This window comes from Chenopodium album, chromosome 5 (assembly GCF_948465745.1).
Source record: "Chenopodium album chromosome 5, dcCheAlbu1.1, whole genome shotgun sequence".
NCBI classification, from domain to species: Eukaryota; Viridiplantae; Streptophyta; class Magnoliopsida; order Caryophyllales; family Amaranthaceae; genus Chenopodium; species Chenopodium album.
The window spans coordinates 1,763,255-1,778,384 of NC_137838.1; the positions used below are offsets into that span (position 1 = coordinate 1,763,255).

The 15,130-nt window shown below is 33.7% G+C and overlaps 3 protein-coding genes across 6 annotated transcripts; all 3 read left to right on the forward strand.

The window, feature by feature from the left end:
* The first annotated feature begins 550 nt into the window (after positions 1 to 550).
* Positions 551 to 1,282, forward strand: LOC145631287 (uncharacterized). Its single transcript, XM_081683372.1, has one exon. The coding sequence runs from the start codon at positions 551 to 553 to the stop codon at positions 1,280 to 1,282; it is 732 nt and encodes a 243-aa protein (XP_081539498.1).
* Positions 1,283 to 1,762: 480 nt separating this feature from the next.
* LOC145631288 (uncharacterized) lies at positions 1,763 to 2,821 on the forward strand. The gene is made up of 2 exons (XM_081683373.1): positions 1,763 to 2,002; positions 2,084 to 2,821. The coding sequence occupies exons 1-2, from the start codon at positions 1,763 to 1,765 to the stop codon at positions 2,819 to 2,821; spliced, it is 978 nt and encodes a 325-aa protein (XP_081539499.1).
* Positions 2,822 to 9,446: 6,625 nt separating this feature from the next.
* Positions 9,447 to 14,681, forward strand: LOC145630003 (uncharacterized). Of its 4 annotated transcripts, none has more exons than XM_081682247.1 (16): positions 9,447 to 9,715; positions 9,817 to 9,981; positions 10,572 to 10,715; positions 10,962 to 11,097; positions 11,312 to 11,399; positions 11,828 to 11,878; positions 12,063 to 12,160; positions 12,256 to 12,334; positions 12,425 to 12,481; positions 12,644 to 12,702; positions 12,989 to 13,067; positions 13,164 to 13,229; positions 13,332 to 13,394; positions 13,502 to 13,753; positions 13,870 to 13,961; positions 14,211 to 14,680. In XM_081682247.1, exons 3-16 carry the CDS (start codon positions 10,592 to 10,594, stop codon positions 14,227 to 14,229), a joined length of 1,263 nt encoding a protein of 420 aa, XP_081538373.1. In that variant the 5' UTR covers positions 9,447 to 9,715; positions 9,817 to 9,981; positions 10,572 to 10,591; the 3' UTR covers positions 14,230 to 14,680. The 4 variants fall into 4 exon arrangements, with proteins under 4 accessions (XP_081538373.1, XP_081538372.1, XP_081538371.1 ...); XM_081682246.1 differs by having other exon boundaries at positions 9,447 to 9,981; positions 13,502 to 13,564; positions 13,709 to 13,753; positions 14,211 to 14,679; XM_081682245.1 differs by having other exon boundaries at positions 9,447 to 9,981; positions 13,341 to 13,394; positions 14,211 to 14,681.
* Positions 14,682 to 15,130: the final 449 nt, after the last annotated feature.

Below are 15,130 nucleotides of genomic sequence, written 5' to 3' on the forward strand. Positions count from 1 at the left end.
ATATTATTATTATTATTATTATTATAATGGTTATTATTATTATTGTTATTATTGTGTTAGTTTTTGAAATTAATCAAAAAAAATAGATATGGATCTCAATAACCCCTTTTACTCAATACTTTCTCAAAATTGTAATGATTTTGATGAGAATTTCATGAATCAACCTCAATTTCAACTTTTCCTACAAAGATTGAGCAACACCTCTCTGCAAAATCCTCCACAACAACAAATACCTCCACAACTTGAAATACCTCCACAAATTCCAACTGAAAACACTGATTACGAGCAATCACCTCCTGTCTACCAAGGAAGTAACTCTCAGTACGATGATAGCCAAGAAGAAAATGTGCCTGAGACACCTCAATACCCTCCGTCGACTCAAAGAATGCGGGTGGGTTCCAACCAACAACTCGCTAAAGCTAGTCGTATTTGGTCAGTCGCAGAAGATGAAGCTCTTATTGGGCTATATTTAAAATACAGTGGAAATGCGATAGTGGGTACGGGCATGAAAGCTGCTGAACTTTGGCGATAAATATCTGCGGCGTACGACATGGTTCAAGTTAAGAAGCCAGAAATACTACCACCCAGAAATGCGAAGAGTTTGGAGAACCGTTGGAGAAGGATGGCGGCAGATGTACTGTTATGGACAAGTTGTTATGATGAAGCGGGTCCGTTAACTGGAAGTGGATTCAACGAAGTTGATCGAATTCAAAAGGCCTCGAAGTTGTTCCATATATCAGCCGAACCACCACACAATTTTGTTTTTCCCCACGCTTGGGAAATGATAAAGAATGACCCAAAGTGGAGGCCGAAACTCAGATGGGCATTGTCACTAAAGGAACGACAGGATTGTCAACTGCGTCCGGAAGGGGACACCGAGGATAGCAGTGGAAGTGGAAAGAGATCGAGAACTGACAGTGAAGCTGAAGGAGATGTTCCCGTTGGTGGGTTTTCATCAGGAGGTATACCCAGACCCGACGGGGTAAAAAAAGCAAAGGCTAAGCGTAAGGGAAAAGCTATTGCTCATGATAGTGCAATTTTAAGTATTGGTGAACAGATACAGGCTTGTACTGAAGTTAGAAGCTTTGAGGCAAATTTACGGCAGCAAAGGTTGGAGCTTGAAAGGGAAAAGGAAAAGAGGAAAAACAAACAGGTCGAATTACAAGAGAAGAAGATGAAATTTGATATGTTGCAAGCAATTATGTCCAAAACGACGCCACTTACACCAACTGAAGAAGCGTGGAAGGAGGAACTAATTCAAGAAGTATATGGTGGAAAGTAGAGTAGTTTATTATGCATTATGATTTCAAGTATTTTGTTTATTTTATGTTGCAATGAATTAATTTTTATTATTAATTATGTTCCAAAAATTTATCAAATTATATTACATTTTCATATATTTTGTTCAATTATGAGTGAAGTACTAGCTACTGTGTGTAGATTTTGTCTTATACAATTATGAGTCAAGTGGTTGGTTTTATCAACCATTGAACTGTCAAATCCCAAAAAGTAGTCAAGTCCAATTGTAGTTTTTGTTTTATACAACCATTGAGTAGTCATTTCATACATAACTTCAACCGTATGAAAAGCATTGATATTGATTATTAAGAATTGAGTAGTCATGTATTTTGTTTTTACTATACATTGAGTAGTCAGTTCACACTCAGTTGAAGGACATGCACTGATAACATTTCCTATTTAAAGGTGTGAAATCCATAAATTGATCCACAACACCAAAACATTCAAAAACCAAACACAAAAAATGTTTTCCATAAGCTCAACCTCAAGCTCAAATTCTTCTGATTCAGATCAATATGCGAAATTTGATAATCTAGTTGACGAATTTGTCACAAATCACTTACCTAACATAATGCTTCCTCAACCACCTCCATCCGAGACCGAAATTGTAAATGAAGATGAAACAGTCCCGCAGCATAGGGGAGATAGAGAAAGGGAGAAAGGGCATTTGCAATTGTACAATGATTACTTTGCAATAAATCCTGTGTATTCCGAAAATCAGTTTCATCGTCGATTTCGAATGCACAAACCTTTATTCTGTCGGATTATGAATAAAGTGGTTTAGGGCGATCCGTTCTTCCAGCAGCGTAGGAATGCAGCTGGTAGGCTTGGCTCATCACCTCTGCAGAAATGCACCGCTGCAATAAGAATGTTAGCGTACGGTGTTGCTCCGGATGCCGTAGATGAATACATACGCATGGGTCAAACAACATCTAGAAAATCAATGCAACATTTTACTCAAGGGGTGATCAAGCATTTTGAGGCCGAGTACTTAAGAAGTCCAACAGATGAAGATTTAAGGAGAATCCTTCACCAAAATGAAATGCGTGGATTCCCAGGCATGATCGGTAGCATCGACTGCATGCACTGGGAGTGGAAGAACTGTCCTATGGCTTGGAAAGCACAATACGCAGGTCGTAGCAAGAATGCAACCCTTATCCTCGAAGCTGTTGCGGATCAAGATTTATGGATTTGGCATGCATTTTTTGGAATACCCGGCTCTTGTAATGATCTTAACGTCCTATATCGCTCTCCGGTGTTTGACGATGTTTTGAAAGGTCGGGCACCACCAATTAGTTTTATGGTAAACGGCCATGAGTACAACATGGGATACTACTTAACAGATGGTATATATCCGAACTGGGCAACATTTATACAAGGTATCACATATCCTCAACTCCAGAAGGACAAGTTATTTGCAGATAAACAAGCTGCAGCTCGGAAAGACGTTGAACGTGCGTTTGGAGTTCTACAGGCTAGGTTTGCCATATTACGACAACCCTGTAATCCCCCATATTTTTAAATATATTATAAATGAAATTATATATTATTTATAATATTTATTTGTATTTTTCCGGAATTTAATTTCAAAAGTTTCAAATTATTTTTGGGGTTGATAAACGATTTTATTACAAAGAACTTTTTATGAACCTTCCTTCTATAATTTATGTCCAACAAACAAACCAAACCCAGTTTACTTTCTTAATTGACCCATTAATTTAATGAGGCCCAATATCCCTACTTACCCTACTACTCTCTCTCCTATAAATACCCCATACATCCCCAAAAATTTCCCCACACAAAGGTTAGTCTTATTTTCTTTCTCCTTTGTTTTATTAATTTGTGTAATTATAATTATTGATTATGGGTTTTGATTTTATTGTTTGAAATTAATTTAATTAGTATCAAATTGTATTTTGATGATTAAACTTTATAATTTCATATTTTATAAATGTTATAATTTTCAGATTTTGTAAATTTAATAACCTAGGGTTTTTAATCATTGAAAATCATGATTTTAGGGTTTTTATGAACAATCGATTTAGGGCTTTTATAGTAATGATGTTTTGAAATTTTGGTGATTATACTACTAATTAGTTTAACTTAATTCCAGATTATTTTGAACACGTAAATTCGTGTTTTAATGTTTAGATTTTGGTTCGTTAATATTAATCCCGTTTTAATCCCGATCAGGTTCTGAACTCATCCGATTTTGACAAAAAAAGTAGTGTTTTCCATGTGGAAACTATGTTTTAATAAAGATTCACTACCTTTGGTAGTAATAACCACCCTCTCGTGGCCAAATTCAGCCTCTAAATATGATTTTCGGGCAGTTTTTTATTTTTAACGAAGTTTTTTTTATGCTTAATGTTTATGATTAGTTTTGGGTTTTGATTTTATAGTATAAAGTTTATATTTTTAGTATCAAAATCATGTTTTTATGTTTTAAACTAATAATTTCAGATTATAATTGTTGTTATAATTTTCAGATTTTATAATTTTAAAAACCTAGGGTTTCAATTTATTTAAATTGGGATTTTAGGGTTCTTATGACTAATTAAATTGGGGCTTTTGTTCCTATTGTATTTCTATTGATTAATTAAGCATAAAAACATGTTTTTGATGAAGTTTTAAGGAGTTTTAATCTAAATTATAATGCTGGAAATTTAGTTAAGTATTAATTTATTATTGTTGCTTGTTTTCTAGGAAGTGATTATTTCTTAGGAGACTTTTAAGTGATTAAAAGTGGCACAAAGGATTGTTTATACGAGTTACGTACATGTCTACTTCGTTATAAGTAGTATCATGTTTAGGTACCAAAAGGAAAGAACTTAGTTTCATGATTAGGGAACACTTGGATGGAAATTGTTTGGTTATACATTTAATTAATTCATGTGCTTATGTTTATGAGACATGTTTTGGTGAATTGATTATGTTTGTATGAAATTATGGATGCAAACATGTTGAATTATATTGGATTAATTATTTGTATGGAATGTTGATACAAACATATTTTATTGGATTGGTTTGTTAACCACATTTGGATTATTAAAGGATTGGAATTGAATGGTTTAAGTGGAATGGATTTATTAATTATTCCACAAGGTTATTATTTATTTATTTATTACTCAATCATGACCTGTTAGTATGTTGAGTAAAGGTGGATTAAGCCGAAATGGCTAGGTGGGTTGACTATGTTCAACAATTTTGAATAATTTGGAAGTTTAATGGAATTAAAGGTCAACTTGTGATGTGATCACCATTGTCCTAAATAAGATTAAAAGTGAATTGATGTATGATTGTTATGTATGGTCTTCTTGATTGAGTCGGCTATTAATTAAAATTGTAATCACGTAAAGTGAAACATGGATGAGCAATAAAACTCTGGAAAGCGTGCACTTCTAGAGTATTGACAATTCTGGGTTGGGGTACACGGTGGTAGCCCGTGGCTTTTCGAGGCTTGTTTGATCAACATGTCCTCTTCTCTTTTGGTATTTACATTTTTATTTTTATAATGAAAGTTAGATGGGATCCTAGACTAACTTTGTGAGAATGGAGTCGCGCCCATTCTTGCATCGCGCTAAACTTTTATTTTAAATGGTCATTTGGGACCAAAATGATTTGGTGGATTGGACAACCTCGTCTATTGCTTACTCCAACTAAATTAATTAAATGAAATATAAAGAGTCAAGTGTTTGGAATTGATTAGCAAGTATGTTGAGTCGATTGAATTGTTTAAGTGTGGAGTCTTGATTAATGAATTTATGTTGTATGTTTATTTACTTTAATTAGTTGAGCATGCTAGGCTTGGTACGTTGTAGCTTGTATGTACTCAGCTTTGCTGATTGCGTGCTTTTGTGTGTTTTCTTTTGGTCATGGCCTTCGCCTTTCAATGACCCTGTGATGATCCAATTATTACACTTGTATTATTGGGGAGCAGTATTGCACAGGTTAGCTTGATGATGTGAAGTTCGGGGATTTGACATACGCGTTGTCAAGGGATTGGTGTGATTGAGAGTATTCGTTCTTTGTGTTGAACTTATTTATGTTTTACTACTTTAATTATGTTTTGGGACTTTGATTATTGGTTTGGTTTTAAATAAGGGCCTTTATGGTTCCAATTTGTAAGCCTTGACTTATTGGTTTTCTAAATTATATTATTTTAAGATTTAAGTTGGATTTCCGCTGCAATACTTTGATAAAGCCTTAACGTTTTAACACGTGGCGGTAACATGCCAATGGTTCTCCTCTCTTTTTATTTAAAGTAAGTGGTTTGGAAAAGGGAGAATTATTGGGGTGTTACAAACCCTCACTTGCTTTCGACGAAGACATTTTGAGCGACATAATGAAAGCTTGTATCATTATGCACAACATGATTGTCGAGGATGAACGACACAATTACACTCGTGCCGAAGTTTTGAGAAGGTATTACGAAGAAGATCGCCCTCAGCTTCATAGAGCAAGGTCCGGTCCGAATACAAGTGCCACAGTGAATAACAACGAGCCTTTCGAATTTGACGTTGGCCGACCACCAAACGTTGATTTTGACGCGTATATTCAAAGAAGAATTACCCTGCGTGATAGCCAAACCCATTTTTCTTTGAAAGATGATTTAGTTGAGCATATTTGGCAAAAATACGGTCGTAATGAATAAATAGTTTTGTAATCGTTAATTTATTTGGTTTGTATGATTGGTGTACGATCATTATGTTCCAATGTTGTAATCGTTAATGTTGTACTAATGAAAAATGAAATTTCGCATAAAATAATGACACAAATAATTAATATTGTACTCATAAATAATTTAATTAATAAAAAAATTTAGTTAAGAATAAATATTATTATTTTATTAAAAAATATATTTTGCAAAAATTAATATTAAAAATAATTAATATTGTACTACTCATAAATAATTTAATCAATACAAAATTTTGTTAACAATAAAATTAAGAAATACTAAATTACAAATTTAATGATGTGTAGGAGAGATAAATATTGGTGGGGTATAGGGTTAAAAATAGGAGAGAGAATGGTGGGGATTATAATTTTTGACCATTGGTGTAGAATAAAAATGACCAAGAAAATGCCCATGGGGAGGAGGAGTGAGAAAGTGGTTAGAGAGAGATTGGGCAACCAAAAAAATGTCCATTAGTGGCAATGCTCTAAAGGCTAAAACCCTGAGTTAGACGCTTGGCGGGACGGTGGTGCGGTCGGGTTCGTTTCCTTTGTTTATAGTACTCGACTACTCGCTAAGTTTTTTTTTTTTTAAAGAAGTTACTGGAGTCTAAATTTATTATGACTTTTGTGAGTTTATTAGAGTAAAAAAAAAAAAAACAAACAATAATTTTCATGTTGTAAGTTATGTAAAAGTTGATAAAATATGCTATGGAGTATATGTTAAGAGTTAATGGTTTTAACATAGTGCGAATGTCCACACTTTAATATTTTCATTGCAATTAATGTCAAGTCAATCTTATTGTCATCCTTTATAGCCCACAATGTAATAGTAATTTGCACTACTATAAATAGTCATGCAAATTATATATAGTCATGCTAATTTACTTGTATGATAAACAAAAATATTACATCGTGAGTTCGTCGCAAACACTCACAACACCATTCATTCATCAACTCTGGCTAAAATCGAAATCCAACCATCAGTACCTCGTTACCCATTTCCACCGTTTTCCTCTACCACTACTTCCATCGTCTTCTTTGTTCTAGGTTTCTTTGTAGGCGTTTTCAGCGGCATTTTCCAGCGGAGAAGACATGGAGTTGGGGTTTTGGGGGTTTGGTTTGCTGCGGCGAGTACGACGGATAGAGAAAATGGTGGTGGCTTTGGCGACAACACTACAATTAGGGTTGTCAAAAGCTGACACGACGCGATAACCTGACACGAAATAAGCGGGTTTGGGTCAAGTATTCTTGACCCGTTTACATAATTGGGTCGACACGAACCCGACACAAAATTAAACAGGTTAGGTTTGGGTTGACATTTTCAACCCGAAACTGACTCGCATAACCCAATTATATAAATGGGTTGAACGAAAATCCGCTAACCAAACCTGACGCGCTTAACCTATTAATTAAGTAGTAAAAAAATCGAAAATTTTATTCTAAACTTGTAATTTTGTAAATTGTCTTGGCACCATGTATACATTTAGGTAATTTTTGGCAATTAATTTGGCAGATTAAATAAATTTCAACGTTTGTAAATTAAATTTTGGCTATTAATTTGTGACAATTCTTATGTATGGTTGTGCTGCTAAAGCAACCAACTTTAAATTCCTGTAATACTTGTGCTAAAATTACTAACTTTAAACTCTTGTAGTATCATTGATGAATTAATGATGTATGTCTTGTTAATTTTTAAATTGAGCATTATATTTTATTATCATTGATGAATTAATGATGTATGTCTTTTTCATTTTAAAATTGAATATTATATTTTATTAGATACTATATGGGTAAAAGGTTACACGGTAACCCGATTAGTAAGCGGGTTAGGTTTGGGTCAAAAGTTTTCAACCCGTTTAATAAATGGATTTGGATTTGGTAAAGGGTTTTTCAAATCGTTTAACATCGACACGAAACGACCCGTTTGACAGCCCTAACTACAATTGGAGTGTAAGAGATGCTTTGTTTAATGTGATTTAATGTTGAAAATTCCAATTATGATGGGGTTTCTATGTATGTAATGAGGAGGGAGAAAATATTGTAGCCATGGAATAAGAAGATAGTTGGTGGTGAAGCAGAAAATAATGTCGGGTATTAAATTATTATTGTTTGGTATTAGATTATTATTGTCAGATATTAGATTAACTTTATCAGACATATTGGACTCACGGTGAGTCCGATCTCGCGCAAAACCTCCTCAAGAGTAATATATTGGTAGTAACTCTACATATCTTACCTTATTCTGTTAATCCTCTCTATATATATTCATAACACTTTAAAATTACTGCGAACTTTTTTTTTTGAAACAAAAATAATTGTAAACTTTTGGATTAAAATTAAATTAGATTTTTAGATATTACGTTTTAATAATATATTTTTGGAAGTAACTTAAAAATAATAATAATGATTATTTATTTAAATTAAGGGCCTGTTCTCATTGACTGAATTGAACTGAACTGAACTTATTAGAGCTGAGCTGAACTGAACTGAAATGAATATTTTGTAAGAGAAGGAAATTAGGAGCTGAAATGAACTGAACTTATTAGAGCTGAACTGATAATAATTGTATGAGAACAAGCCCTAAGTCCTTAGAACATATGATCCGATAATAATGTGGAAATGATTGTTACCATAGTAATGTTAAGCTCTTGTATTCTTAGTAGGTAAGATGCACTCAGCACGCCCCCTAAAAGACCCAATAAACTTCTCACATGTAAATCAACCAAGTTACACAGATCATGCTCGGGCCCTCGCGAGCCTTAGTGATTTAGGACAGGGCTCGCTTGTAAAAGGGAGAAAATAACAAAGTTGCCTATATAGTTATATGAATAGTGCAAATAGTCAAAATGAGACATATATTTTGAAACAAATGGAGTAACTTTGAATATACAACCTATATATACAAAAGTGGCATGGTTGTTCATTTATATACTATCTTAACTTTGGTTCTTTGTAAAAATTTTGTCTAGAATAATACATTAAATTGACAGGGCCAATTAAAATTGAATTATAAAATTGTATTTGAAAATTTGTAGATTTCACCATATCACTGTAAAAATTCAAGTACGAATTATTGAAATGTCATTATTATTTAGCTCTACTTGTAAAGTAAACTCAAATTATTTGAATTGTTAATATATCTCTAACTTTCAAACCTGTAAATTCATAATGATTGAAATTTTTAAATATATAGCGTGAGCAAAAAAGTACGAAACGGTACCATAGATAGGTTCATAGTTACACACCAATGTAGTAATGTGTTTTACATGCAATTTCTAGGTGATGGCCCATGACATAGACATACGAAAGAACCAATTTTGGTTGTTAATTTGTTATAGTACAGAAAGAAATTGACTTAACATGAACAACAATTACAAAACGACGAGGATTGAGGAAAGCAAAATTGTCAATATGAAAAGAAAACATCCCTGTCTTAGGAGCGTTATTGGGCAAAATTGAAGGACCCACAATTTCAAAAATTTCCAGGAAAAATGCTGTTAAATATCGTTAACAATTAACATCATCATCTTCAAACAAACTCAAAATTCCACCCATTTTTTCCCTCCTTTATTTCTGTCTTATTTTCTCTCTCCTCCGACATCTTCGCCATTTTTTCTTCAAATTCCTTTCTCTCTCTTCTCGCCATTTTCTCTCTCCTAGGGTTTTCATTTTTCAATTCAGAGAGGAGAGAGGGAGAACAGAGGGAGAAAGGAGAGAGGTTTTCCGCGCTTCGATGAAGGTGTAAAATTGCTATTATTATTGAATTCATGTCCATTAATTGAGGTTTCAATTTGAGTGTTGATTGAAGAAGATTAGAGATTGAAATGGGTTTGAAAATAGGTGATGTTGAAGAAAAAGCTTGCGTGTTCGAGGAATCGTTTGAGATTGATTTTGATTATGAGTTCAATGTTGCCAAATTCTTTGATTTTACACAGCTTGAGACGCCTGAGGAGATTGCGGAATCCGAGCTGTGGTTTGATTTAGCTCAAGGCTATCCTCCTTCTCGTAAGATTTTGTTGTATTTTTCGAATTCGAGTTTACGTAGTACTCCGTAATAAAATTATCTTACAATTCACATATACGTACATAGTATCAATGTACTCGTGAATTTTGTGATTATTGATTCCGTATAGAGGAGGTTTTTTATGTTTTTGTGCAAAATTTCATAATTAAATAAGCTTAAAAATAATTAGTGACAGTAGCATGTTGTGGTACGATAGTACTAATTCTGCAGGTATTAATTGGAAGAGTTTAAATTTTGCTACTTTGTATTAAACTGCGGCATAAGAAATTCTGGTAAACACAAACATCTAAATTTGTTAACGACGAAATCTGGTCATGACAAGTAAACTTACACGAACAATGTGTGTTGATTATTTGAAGTAAAATGAATGAGAGTTAAGTTTGTACAAATGTTTTGTACGATTTGGTGTCTGAATTTACTAGGCTTGTTACTATGACGCGATTTGTGTGAAGAACAATATTTAGTTTGTGATGATAGTTCTGTAAACGTTTAATTACAAACTTGGGTTAGGGGATACTATTCAGCATTCACCATTCATCTTTTTAAATATCTAGATTGTTACCATTGTCAGCTTTGATTGTCAAGTTGGATATGGAAGCGGATGATTTTACAGACAGTGTAAGTTCTTCCCCAAGGTGTGGAACTCTGAGCGTATCTTCCATCAACGATGACAGTGGAGGATCTGAAGTTTCCTTAATTGATAAAGGGGAAAAAGGTATGATCATAGTTTTTATATACATGTATTTGATCGATTTCTGTACTAACCATTATTTTGCGCTTTAGGATTGCCGTTTCACAAATCTGAGACTGTGAAGTCACCTGTATAATGTGTCATATAATGTTGAGGAGAAACTTGTGTAGTTGTATGTATAATACTTAAGGCCTGCGAACCAGCATTGATAAAACCACATTATAGTTGATTAATTGTCTTATTCCTCTGAAAATCTAAATTTTTTGACAGGATCACAGATGCTGAAGTTGAAGTCCACATCCCAGCCAAATTATCAAGTGAGCTCAAGATTATTACAACCTACAGCAAGCCTTTTGGCCAAGAAAAATCAATACATAGATGTTTATTCGACAAGAAATTCCAGAAGGTATTCACAGTGTGATTCATTTCCTAACACTAACTGTGATATACTTTTAATGCACCATCTAAAATAAAATGCAGTGTTTATTACTTTCTGTGTTGAAGTTTAGTTCCCCCGCTTACTATCAAACTACTTTAATCATCGAAGTAGTCTTACATATGCCTCCTCCCCGAGGGAATATCATCCTAAATTTCTTCTTTGTACTGTATCTCTTTATTAGGCTTCAGAAGCTTGGAAACCCAATCAAGTCTCCTGGAGAAACTGAAGCTACCAAAAGGCAAAAGTTGGAGATTGGTTACCTGCGCAAGGTTATTACTCTTCTTACAATTTTCTTACAATTACTTTTGTATAATAACTGATGGGTTTCACTTGTCTTCATCTTATGATGTGCAAAACAGCATATGATTATTCTGTCTTAAACCGGTCATAGTATCTTAATGACATGAAGTAGCCTTTTTTCTTTCCAATTCTTTCCCCATTTTTATTTATCCATTTCTCCACGATCATGAGGGCAACCCTACAACTGAATACCTACTTATTAGATGCCCACCAGATTTATGATATTGTTGCATAAGGAGAAGCTTTTAGGGTGAGCTAGAACCTTATACATCTGAAACAGAGGTTTCTTGATTGTTCTTGGTAACACCAAGATAGATTGTTATACAGGGTAGCAAATTCTAGATTGCTTGTAAATCTATAGTATGTAACAATTCTTTTCGTTTCGATGCATAAGCAGGTTGCTCAGCTTAAACATCAAACAAGTTTTTCGCACAAGTCATCCAAAAAGGTAAAGAATGTACGAATATATCATTGTAATATTGCTTCAGAGGCCACTCATTGGTTCCCTCTTTAGATATATCTCACCTTCAGTGTAAGACATACTACAGAAATATGAGTTTTGTTTTTATAATTTTGTATTAAAAAATATCTGGTATCATATCAGCTAAGGATGATTTTCTGTGTTTTTCAAGGCTGAAACCACTGTTGTGAACTCAACTAATACAAAGCCAAAAGTCACTGTTCCAAAAGAACCAGACTTGGCAACGACACATAGAGCACTGAGACAAAGGTTGTAAACTTGTTGCTGAAATTTTTTATTCAATATACTTTATGCTTAGAGTCCTAGATTTATCTTTATGTGTATTATGCTTTATATTATTCCAGGTCCAAGAATACACCCCAACTGGACAATGATGTAAAATATAACAGTTCCACCCTTAGAGCGAGACCCTCAGATAAAAAGGTTAGTAACTTGTTACATGGAGATAGTATTCTGATGATATGTGTCCACAGGCCACTCTTACTTACTTTGCTTGTATTCCTTGGCTGCCAGATTCAGGAGAGTCAATCTTTTAAGAATAAAAGCACACCACCCTTGCCACAGTTTCAGGTTACTTTCTCTTTGGATGACTAATGTAGTTTAATATGGTTATTGTTGAATTTTATTAAAATAGCTACAAAATGTTCCTTCATAGGATCTTAAGCCAATTTAATCAGTCAGAAAGTATTACCAGTATTTTATTAGATGAAAAAATCAGCTTCTTTTGTACAGGAAAGTAATGTACGTGGTGGAAAGGTTAATAATGGTAGTGCAATGCTCGACTATAAAAGGTAGTCTATCACTGGTGCTTATGCCCAGTTTTCTTTCCATTACTTATAGATGATGTTTTCTTCTATTATATTTATTTTACTATCTCTAACTCTGGTTTTGGTGGGAATTTCAAGCCTTTCTTTCACTTAACTATGAAATAACTAGTGCATATCTGTTTCTTGTGATCATAGCTGTATGATTGTCTTTCCCAACTTTTTTTCAATCCCTGATGCTGAGTTATTTTTCTGAATGGTTAGTTTTTGTTTGGAGGTTTGTGGACAATATTTGACTTAGTTATGTTTTCAGGACAAACTCCAGTAAAACTTTGGTGAGACAGAAATCTGATGTACTCGATAACTTTAGAGCTCATCCATTAAACAAAAAGGTGATTGCACTACAAAGATGTGATCTCATTTTCACTGATAAATAACACTGACATAAAAAATTATAGCTGAACACTAATTCTGCAATCTGCACACAGATCTTATCAAGTAAAGGTGATATTGGTGTTTTTCGAAATTTTAAGAGGGAAAACACAGTCCCTAAGGTAATTCTGCTGTCAACTGTTTCTTTTTTCTTTTGCATCCTCAATAAATTTTCCCCCATCATGTTTCTAGTATTCCTTAATCTTTTCTGTGATATTTATAAGGAATTCAAGCTTTCCAGCAGTAAGAAATTTTCCCAGAATCCACCAACTGAATTATTCAGTAAGGTAGATTAATGTGATGCTTATCCTGGTGTTTTCTGCCTAATGTTTCAACTTGTCTATTTTCTTTATACATTTTAACGTCGTGTTATTAAAAATATTGATATTGCCAGCTATCTCTGATTCCTGGAAATCATTCTTCATCACTGCTTGAAGAACACCCTCTCCAAGTAAAGGTATGTGCCTTGTTAGCATGGGAAATTTATTTCTCAATTATATTCTACTACCTGTTAAACACCATTACTTGCATACTTAGATTCATTGAGAATACCTCGAGTGTGCTTATTTATTCCCTTTTTTTTTTCTTATTAACAATGAAGGTTCTGAAGAAAAATGTATCATTACCCAGCATGAAGGAAAACAAGGTATAGCAGCATGAAACTTTTTGAGTCACCGAACAATATCAGTGATGAACTTTGAACTTCAATATCTAGTTAAATGTATGTTATTGTTTTTCTTACATTTTAAAGTGGCATTCTAGAATGCAAATGCAGCCATTGGGAAATCGATGAGCTGTTTTGGAAACGGGAGGCGGATGATCACAGACATTAAATACCATCTCAGTAATTCCAGGTAGGAATTAGGACAATATTTATGTTCTGCAAAAAGTTGATTTCAAATTTTGAACTATTTTCTTAATCTGGTGATGTAACTGACATTACATTGCATTAAAACGTGTTTGGTCACTACACTACTTACTTACTTAGTACTGTATATTTGAGCTTGATTAACCTTAAAAATACAATTCTGTTCTCTTTAACTGCATACACATGGCTCATTCCACAATCAGGTTATTACAACATTCCTGCTTTAATTTTGCAGGACCTTCACGATTAGCTAAGAATATATCATCACTGTTTATATATGCTGGTCATATCCCACTGGAACAAGGAATATCGTTGTAATTGTGTATACATGGCCTGTCTGTGCTGTCGTACGAGTTCCTTGCTTACCACCAACGTGCTCAGCATCAAAAGACTGCTTTAGGTGGTCGCGCTCTCAGCTAGCAGTCAATCGGTAAATATTGTAAATGGCATGAAAGCAGGAATTAACTTGAAATCAGTTTTGTAGAATCCACCCTTCACCATTTCCTGTTGTACATAACATTTCACTGAGGGTGTATCAAATATAATTGATGCACACCACTCAGTGAAATTAAGTAGAGTAATTTCTTTTCATTTTAAATGTAGATAACCCCAAGAAATTAAAGTAAGTTTTACATTGCCATACTCTGTTACAAAAATTTATGGGAAAGGAATCTCATGTACAACTCAAGTTGTCGTAATCGAATTGTTACTTAATATCATCATACTTTAGTTTGCAAAATGGCTTATTACAATTCCATATCCATAAATAGTATTTCCTCAAGTTCTGATTGATTGCAAATAGTAGGATATAAACACAAAAGTTCACAATAATACTGAAATGTGACCAAAATGGGAGTCTTTTTTTTTTTTTTTTTTTTTTAAATAAAAATAAATTATTATCAATTGAAGATGGATGAAATCGACAAGTGTTGCAATCAATCAAAATAGGAGAGATTAATTGAAACCATTGCATATGAATCAATCAAAATTAGTATAAAAAAAAAAAAAAAAAAAAATCAATCAAAATAGGGGTGGGCTGCCCCTGTGGCCAGCAGCCCAACTTTTTTATCTGTAGCTCTGAAATTGTATGATATATGCAAGAAAGTAATAACCTCTGCCCCCAGTAATTTTTATTTCTAGCCTTGCCCCTGAAGA